The sequence below is a fragment of the Orycteropus afer genome, unplaced genomic scaffold (assembly GCF_000298275.1).
Source record: "Orycteropus afer afer isolate SDZICR_OR568_19922 unplaced genomic scaffold, OryAfe1.0 scaffold00002, whole genome shotgun sequence".
Taxonomy (NCBI): domain Eukaryota; kingdom Metazoa; phylum Chordata; class Mammalia; order Tubulidentata; family Orycteropodidae; genus Orycteropus; species Orycteropus afer.
This window is the reverse complement of record NW_006921589.1, coordinates 27,142,106-27,151,937: the sequence shown is the minus strand read 5'-3', so window position 1 is coordinate 27,151,937 and position 9,832 is coordinate 27,142,106. Positions and strand designations below refer to the sequence as shown.

At 43.2% G+C, this 9,832-nt stretch overlaps 1 protein-coding gene across 1 annotated transcript in view; it reads left to right on the top strand.

Moving 5' to 3' along the window:
• PARD3B (par-3 family cell polarity regulator beta) overlaps nucleotides 1-6,546 on the top strand; it is a 1,522,095-nt gene extending 1,515,549 nt beyond the window's left edge. The window contains exon 23 of the mRNA XM_042783151.1: nucleotides 6,189-6,546. Coding sequence (XP_042639085.1) covers nucleotides 6,189-6,546 — 358 coding nt within the window. The remainder of the gene's footprint in view (nucleotides 1-6,188) is intronic.
• Nucleotides 6,547-9,832: the final 3,286 nt, after the last annotated feature.

Genomic DNA, 9,832 nt, shown 5'->3' with positions numbered 1-9,832 from the left:
AGTACCTCACACCATACACAAAAAACTAACTCCAGATGGATCAAAGACTTAAATATGAAACCTAAAACTATAAAGTTCCTCAAGGAAAAACTAGGGGCAAATTTAGGGCCCTTAATATATGGCATAAATAGACTATCAGGCATAACCTAAAATGCCCAAACAGCAGAAGAGAAACTAGATGAATAGGACCTCTAAAAATTAAATTTTTATGTGCTTCCAAAGACTTTGCCAAAGGAGTCAAAAGAAAACCTACAGATTGGGAAAAATATTTGGCAATGACACATCTGACAAGGGACTTATCTCCAGAATTTATAGAAAACTCCAACACCTCAATAACAAAAAGACAAATAATCCAATTAAAAAGTGGGGAGAAGACATGAATAGACACTTCACCAAAGAGATATTCAGGTGGCCAACAAACATATGAAGAAATGTTCACGATCATTAGCCATTAGAGAGATGCAAATCAAATCAAAATGAGATACCATCTTGCCCCAGCACTAGTAGCAAAGTTCAACAAGACAGAAAATAACAAATGCCGTCGAGGATGTGGAGAGACTGGGACTCTCATACACTGCTGGTGGGACTGTAAAATGGTACAACCACTGTGGAAAGCAGTATGGTGATTCCTTATAAAGTTGGAATTAGAAATACCATTTGAACCAGCCATTCCATTACTAGGTATATATCCTAAAGAAGTGAGAGCCATAACAAGAGCAGACATATGCACACCCATGTTCATCACAGCACTATTTACAATAGCCAAAAGATGGAAATAACCTAGGTATCCATCAACTGAAGAATGGATAACCAGCCTGTGGTACAAACACACAATGGAATACTATGCAACCCTAAAGAATAACATAGAATCTGCAAAACATCGCATAACATGGATGAACTTGGAGGACATTATGCTGAGTGAAATAAGTCAACCACAGAAGGACAAATATTGTACTAGTCCACTGTGGTAGTTCAGTTTGTGTTTCAACTTGGCTGGGCCTGGTTGAATGACTGGGCACCTGGATGTAGTATTCCCCATGATAAGACTGGTAATCAACTCCATGGTGGAATCTACTGTGAGCAGCTGAGTAGCTGCCTTAGGGAATGTGGTCTGCTTCTTGCATATAAACAGAAGCCTTTGGGAATGGTCTCTAGCTTACAGTACGCTTGGACCCTACATGTAGCCGTGTCATTGTTCAACAGTCTGCCATGCTCTGCCAACCTTGGGACTTAAAATGGACTTGAAGTAATGCCCTGCTGTGTGGGTTGGTAACATCGGGACTGTGTTTTTTTACTTGTCAACCTTGGATTTATCAGCAGCCAGCAGCTGAGTGAAGAAAAGCCTCCAGCTTCAGTGGGCCGGGAGCAGGAGGCAGAGCTGCAACCCTAGAGCCTGGCATTTTGAATTTGGACTTAAAGCCTCCAAATTGTAAGAATAAACTCCTATTTGGTAAGGCCATCCACTTGTGGTGTATTTCTGTCAGAGTGGCACTAGGTAACCAGAACATCCATTATGATAAAAGTCAAGGAAAGGTTTATGTATGGAAGGAAATTTTCTTTGTTGGTTACCAGTGGTTAGAGGGTAGGGTAGGGAAGAGATAAGTATTGATGTGGGTGAAGAGAAGGGCAATGTACCAAATCTGAGTGATCAACATGGTGGCATTGAGGAAGAGGAAGACAGAGAGAGGTACATGGGAGGTACAGACAACAAAGATGAACCCTTCTGCACATACACTATTGTGTTGTCAGTGAAGGCAAACCTGGGTATATGGGTGGATAGATGAGTGGACAAGCTGAACTATTAGGTATGTCTATACAGCAGGGAGTGTACCCAAGACCATGTATAGGGTTGGCAGATAATGGTCCTATAAGGGTATTTGTATAATCTGTAAGAATTCCTAGGGAGCTCTGGTGGAGTAGTGCCTAAGACACTTGACTGCTAACCAGAAGGCTGGCGGTTCAAACCCCACAGCCACTCCTCAGAAGGAAGGTTGGGCAATCTACTTCCGTAGTGATACTGCCTCAGAAACTCAAGGAGGGGTCGCTATGAGTTGGGGCCGACTCGACAGCACATAACAACAACAACGACATAGTAGAGCTGACAAGGACAAGGTTGTAGTCCCTTCTTGGTCACAGCCAGCTACCCAGAGTGACTGAGTAGTTGAACCTGTGGGCTTGGGACCATAGTCACAGGGAACATCAAGCTCAATTGGCATAACATACTACACAAAACATTGTTCCACCTCCTACTTAGGTGAGTAGTGACTGGGCTCTTAAAACCTTGCAAGCAGCCATCTAGATGCAATGATGGGTCTCTCCTAGTCCAGAGCAAAAAAGAGTGAAGAAAACTGAAAATTCATGGAAACAATTAGTCCTAGCGACTGGTACACCATGTGATCTGCAGCCTATATGACTTTGAGACCAGAAGAACTAGATGGTGCCCAGCTGCTGCTGTCAACTGCTCGGAGGGGGATCTCTGTAGGAGACCCTGGATAGAGATGGAGAACAATGTGGAACAAAACTCAAAATTATTTGGGGAAAAAAAAGGGGGACCAGGTTTTCTGGTCTGATAGAGCCTGGTAGAACCCCTGACACTATGGCCCCTAGCTGCCCTTCAGGTCTGAAACTGGACCCACACTGTGGCTTCCAGACAAACAAAAGACAGGCATATGAGTTGAACATTTACCTGAGGTAGACACACTCCTTGGAGCGATCAATCACGGGAGAAAGAAGGGCTGTTTATGCACAGGGAGACAGCTCAGGGGAGGAGTGCATGGAGGGATGGACACAGGGAAGAGGAAACTACCTGGAGGAAGTGGGAGGGGAGCGGTTGCATTGGGGTGAATTGTGGTCAATGTCATGAGACAAAGTGTAAGTGAACTGCTGTATGGAAAGTGAATTTGCTCTGTAAATTTTCACTCTAATCACCATTTTTAAAAATAAATAAATTAATTAAAAGATTAACAGTGCTAAAATTTTAATTCCCTCTTCTAGTTTTGGATCAAGTTTGTAATGAGGAGTTTGTTTTTTGTTTTTTGTTTTTTTTCCTGTTTAAAAAGTGTTCTTATAAATATATATGTGTAAACACACTCGCATACATACATTAAGGCTAGCAAGCCTCAGAAGTGATTTCCACAAAACCTTGTAGAAAATGCTTCTTTTGTAGTCCCTTCTTGGTCACAGCCAGCTACCCAGAGTGACTGAGTAGTTGAACCTGTGGGCTGTGTAAACCACAGCAGCACCCCCTCCAAAAAATAAAGAAAAGAAAAATTCTCTTCGAGCATTCTTTGAACCTTAAACTTTGTTTTCATAAGCCAGCTCATTGTTTTTCTTCTCTCTGAAAAATTAAAAACGGTAACTGCTATGATGAGTTCTACAGAACAAGACGCTTTCCAGGATTTCATTGCTTGACAAAGAACAGCTACTCACTGGGTTTCTACCACATGTGAATGAACTCCCAGACAGAAAACCTGCCCCCAGAGGAGGCAGTGGGGACGGCAAACCTATCTTGAGTTCTGCTCCACCTGCCCATGGGAAACCTCCCTTCTCACTGGGAGAATCGGATGTGTGAGAGCGACGAGGTGTGGGAAGGAAGATAAGCCACAGTCCGCCCACGTGCACACAGCCTGCGCTGTCGCGGCATCTACAGGGTGGCTTCTGCCTCATCACCACTTGATCTGGCTTGCCTCTCAAAAAAATAAAAAAAGTCAAGGCGTGCCTGTCTTTTATAACGTTCTCTTTTAAAAGAGACAACCCTCCGGGGAGGGAACAGAACCCTCAAAGTCCAAGGCCTGGAATTCCTCCTTACTCCCTTTCCATTTTAAACAGGAAACATTCAGGTTAAGAGAGTCCGGAGGGAGCACTGGTTGTATGTTCATTTTAAGGCAGATAATGTTTGTGTGTTGCAAATGTCAGTGATTTGTCCCGAGGGCTTAAAATGAGTGCAGAAAAACCACATGTTTCACTTCATGCAGAGAAATATCTTCAGTAGGTTTTGTGAGAAAGCACAGGTTAAGGATTTTTTTTTAAGTGTTTCTGAAATCTCTAACATGAATGAAAAGGAAATAGAAATGAGGGCAGGGAGTAGAAGGGACTTTAAACATTTTATGATAAAAGATATAACGTACAGTGGAAATTTTCTTAATTTAAAAAAAAAATGCAATTGCAAGGAGAGGGAAGGTAAAAATCCTAATCCTTTATTTCCCAGGGCTAGAGTGGGAGAGTGTGTATTTCTTCTCTATTTGTCATGGGCAATTTAAAGTGGAGCAAAGCAAACTGCGCTGAATAATAGTGGTCGGTGCTATAATAACTTGTACGTAAACAATTTAATTTTTTTTTAATCTGAAAACTCTCGCTAACCAAATTGCCCAAAGCTCAAGGATCTACCTCTCATTATTATTATTATACAGAACCAGATTAAGATGCAAAAAAGGGGACAGAGAATTCTCTCATTCGTCATTATGGACGGGTCCATGTGCCGTTTTCCATAGGCACCAAGCTTGTCAAACCTTCTTTTATTTGGGGGACTCGCAGGCCTGTTTTAACATCAGACTCTGCAGATTACAGGGTGATTTTGACCCTCACTGACAGTGCTTGATTAACCACAGATACTATATTCTTGCAGCCCTGTCATTCTTTTCAAGTGCTCTAGTAGTTTGTACTCTGACATCGGAGAGCTTTTCATTAATTATTGTTGTTGCCATTTTTCCTTTAAAAAGGAGAAATAAAAGGAGGAGCGAGAAACAGTGGGAAGGATCTGGTAGTGGTGAGTAAGTACACAGAAGGTTTATGGGATTTTAAGAGCTGCAAACAGAACTCATCTGTTTATCCCCAGGCTAGATAAAATGCAGTCATCTGCACATTATTTAGGGACGTATTGCTTCTGTTATGGCAAATGGATCAGAAGACACTTGTTGTCTTTAGCAGAGATCCAGACGGGGTCCCTTTCTGTTAGTGTTTATTCTTGCCCTGGACCTTTCAGTAGTCTCTCCATCCCAGAGTGCGACTTGCAGCTGGCTTGGTTTTCCCCATTCGGCTACTGGCCTGGTAGCACTTATTGTCTGCAGTATAATTACTTTATCAAAGCTCTAGGTGGGTCATTCCCAGCTCTTTGGGTTGGAACTTCTAGGCATTGTAGAGGGAGGAAGACACACCTATGTCCACAGGGCTGTGAGAGCAGCCCACCAGAGTTTAACCGAGACTGTTGTTGCTGTTGTTGAGTTGTCCTTTGACTCATGGTGACCCCACCCTTGCACGAGATCAGATCATTGCAATCCAGAGAGTTTTCACGGGCTGATTTTTGGAAGTAAGTTGCCACCCCTTTCTTCCTAGTCCATTTTCATCTGGAAGCTCCCCTGAAACCTGTTCTACATCATAGCAACAAGCAGATCTCCACTGACAGATGGGTGGTGGCTGCGCTTGGGATGCAGTGGCTGGGAATGGTGTACAGGTGTCCTGCATGGAAGGCGAGAATTCTACCACTGACACCACTGGCTGCTTTAACCAAGACTGTAGCCCGTTGAAAGGAGCTCTGGTAGCGTAGTGCCAAAGGCACTTGACTGCTAACCAAAAGGCAGGTCTGACTTGACAGCACATAACAACAACAACAACAACAACATAGCCCACTGAAAGAGCACCCCACAGCCTAAAAGAGAAGGGAATGCCATCCATGGGAAAGTTCTAACTGTGAATAGCCTGTGCATTTCTACTACCACATCCAGACTGGCTTCAGCAGAGAAAGGGAGGATTCTAATGATTGCAACATTTAAGAGGGTCAAAGTCATCATCTTGGTTACTTTAGCTAATATAATAAAGCCAACATAAGAGGGTTTAAACAAAATAGAGGACAATTTCTCTCTCACATTCCAATCTAAGCATAAGCAATCCTGGGTTGACATTGTGGCTCCCTGCTGTTGGGGACCCAGGTTCTTGCCCTCTTGTTGCTCTGCTTTCCTCAGCATGTAGCTTTCACCTGTGGTCTAAGATGGCCACCCAATGGCCAACAGGAGGGAGAGAAAGAAAGAAGGTTCCTTCTCATCTTTCAAAGGCACATATTAGTTCTTCACGCATCCCATTGCCCAATACCTGGTCTATGGGCACACAAACTGTACAGAAGACTGAGAAAATTGGTCTTCAGCTGGACAGTTAGCTTAGTAGTTGCTGACATGTGTCTGTTCTTCTTTTTCTAGGGGAGGACCTGTGGATCCTGTAGACTATCTGACAGCTGGACCTCGAGGGCTCTACAAGGAAAGGGAGCTTCCTTACTACCCAGGGCCTCACCCTGTGCATCCTCCAAAAGGGGGCTATCCCCGCCTCCCGGATCTGAGGGTCACAGATCTCCGGTATCCTCAGTATTACCCACCCCCGCCAGCCCCCCAGCACAAAGGACCCTTCCGACAAGATGTTCCACCTTCCCCTCCTCAGCACCACAGAGCACCAGCCTACCAGGAAATAGGCAGACCAGGCCCCCATGGGGGCAGCCCAGACCAGTACCCTTATCGAACCCAGGATCCTCGACAGAAGAACCCCATGACTGCAGCCGTATAGTTGAACACCATCAAGATGAGCCCCGAGAGGAAGCCAGCTAACACTATCTTTGTTCTCCCCAGACCATAAAGCCTTCTTCCTGTTGAGTATTCTCCATGGTAATCTGGTACAGCTTAGGTTTTTTCTCAACTGAGATTACAACACTTGAATGCTAGTCTGAGGGAAAAGGAAGAAACCAGGCTTTTTAGAGAGAGAAAAATCAGAAAGAAGAGGAAGATATTATAATAACAGTAGTATTTGATGGCTGAAATGCTTTTAGAACTCTTAAATTCAGTGAGAGTGGCAACTGAAATAAGCAAATGACAGAGTAGATAGTCTACATGATTCCTCCCTGGCTAGATGACCAGGGCTGATGTGTACACACCCTTGTGCGTGCACGTGCACGTGCACACACACACACACCACAGAATTGGCAATGCCAGGCTGTATCTGCCAGAGATGATTATGCATTGAGTGGCTAAGACTCAGCCACCTGGCTAGAGCTGTTAAGTCAGAAGAGTGACTGAGAGACTGCAAATATGGGGTCTCTTGTGTGGTTTTTCATTGAGAAAAAAAAATAGCAAACATGACTAGTGATCTTGAAATTTTGTATACCCAGAGGAAGACTACATACCTTTATTAGTAGACTCAGATTCCTAGATTCCTAGTAAACATTTGACATGTTTCCTCACTTTTTATATAAAAATCAGTAAAATGTGAATGGAGTATAAGGTCTTGGGAGAAAGTAGAAAGCTCGTTAGAGCTTTCAAATGGAAGTACGTTCTGCACGAGCACCAAGTCCCTCCAGTTAAGAGAGCTGCACTCCCACAATCCTCACCTTCCTCCTCCCATGACCCAGGCATGAGAGCGTGGAGATAGCTGCTTTCAGAGTCATCCCCAAATCTGCCTATAATTATTTGAATGTGTTTCTACTCCAAATTTTATTAAATGCTTGGTAAAGGAGAGAGTCAGCAAAGAAAGGGAAGACCCTCAATGAGATGGATGACACAGCGGCTGCGATCATGTGCTCAAGCGTAGCAACGACTGTGAGGACGGTGCAGTACTGGGTAGCGTTTTGTTCTGTTGTACACAGGGTTACTATGAGTCGGAGCCAACTCACTGGCACCTAACAACAACAACAACTTTAAACTCCCACTTGAGAGCTAATATGTACTTGGGTAAAAGGGCCCCCTTGTTAGGTCACATGGCAAGCAATGCCCTGGAGATTCCAGTTCCAGAATCAGTGCCAAACAGTATTCATCTGCTCTGGGACAACGAGGAGCCAACTGTGGTCTCTGGAAATTAATGACCAGTAGATAGTAGATGGCAGTGAATGGTAGTGAGTGTGTATGTGCATGTGTGTCTGTGGACAAGAGAGATTACCAACATGGAGAATGGAAGATAAAAATGCTTTCGGAGGAGTGTGATGAAAAGGAAGGAAGGAACAGAGAGGAAGGGAGAGAGGCATAAAACAAAATCAGTCTGTGTCTGCTATATTTCCTAAACAAAGGTCAGGGTGACATGAAGTTCCCTAAGTGGGAGAAGGCGGTGTCAGGGCTTTGTAAAAGTGAAACCCAACCCTCTAAGGTACTTTAGTAGAACGTGCTCATCACAATTTCTTTTGAACTTCGCAGCTATTTTCTGTTTATTTCAATTGAACATCTAAAACTTAACAACCAGACCCAAATGAAACCATCAACAAAACTGCTTGAGAAACAGCAAACCCTGGGAGCAGCCATTTGAGTTGCTAGTGAGCGTGACTCCTTTCAGCCTCTTCCCATTCATTCTTCATTCCCTCCCAAAACAAATACATAAATAAGGTCTTAGGTTCAATTTAGACATATTTTGTCTGAGATTAGAATACCTCTGGTTGACAAGATTTGATAAATGATGGTATTGTTGAATATATAGATTATCTACCTAGCCCAGTTTACTCTTTAAAAAAAAAAAAAAAAAATTTAAATAAAGTTCTGTTACCAAGAATGATATTACTGCTGGTTTTTCACATAAATAGTGTTACTTACTGGACTTCAAGAGGTATCATTTTTTAAACTACAATTTACCTATGGTCTCTTGGAAACAGATTGTAAAGTTGTTTTTTGCCCTCTGTCATCTTGCTTAAGCCAGGTACCTTTAGATTGTTTGCAATTTGTGCAAACAGGGTAACAATTACGGCCCTTGCTCACCTCAAGGTGGAGTGCTGGTGTGCTGTAGGGTTTCCCTGCCAAGAGGCGCAGTGCTGCCTTTCCCTCAAGCTAAATAAACCTTTAAGAAGAAAATGATAAAGTAAGGGAAATATAACTTGTGTTTGAAGCATTACCCATAATTTCTCTACTATGTTCCAAACTTTAAGCAAATTTCTGTAGATTACTGGACCTAGCCAGTAATTTAGCCTTATCTGAATTAAGGCTAAAGCCACATAGGAGACCGCCAGGGGCAATGATGTCAGTTGAGATACTTGGAGGTACATTTGAGAAGTGGCCCTTGCAGGAAGAGTGCCCCTGTTTTAACCCCAGTGTGGCTACTTGCATGCATGATACCTCTGCCACACAGGTGTAAAATAAACTACTCCCAAGGATGCTTTTGTGTGGAAACAGTCAATGAAATATTTGCTAATCCTGAGGGTCAGCCAATGATGTAAATGAAGGCACTCTTAAACCCACACACTGCTGTCGAGTTGATTCTATTCAGAGCAATCCTATGGGACAGAGTAGAACTGCCGTAGGATTTCCAGTGCTTTGGAAAGCAGACTTTACAGAAATAGACTGCCTCATCTTTCTCCCGTGAAGCAGCTGGTTGGTTTGAACTGCCAACTTTAAGTTGGTAGTCGAGTGTTTTAACCACTATGCCATCAGAGCTTCTAGGCACTCTTAAAGTGAATGAAAAATAGATTAAAACAGTTTCCTTTTCTTGCTTCAAGCACTCCATTTGATGCCACTGTAAAGAAGCTACTGTTATCTTTGTGACAGAGGCTCCATCAAGCCAACCTTTATAAATGCCTTTGTACCAGTCCTCCGTTGTTACCACCCCAGAGGTTATAGAACTCTTTTCCAGTATTTAGGAGGACAGATTGTTTGGCATGTTTAGAAGACCAGGCTATAATCAGTAGGTGCCCACTAGCAGGAAATAGCTCCTGGTTTATTTATGGCCTAAGAAAAACTCAATCAGGTCTCTCCTAGCAGCTCAGAACTCTAATAACTCCCCTGAAATTGAGTGGCAGGAGAACTACAAACCCATCAACATATACCCACCTGGCTGCTAATCAGACCATCAGGTCATTTAGGCCTTGAAATGATGTTTTTGCCTC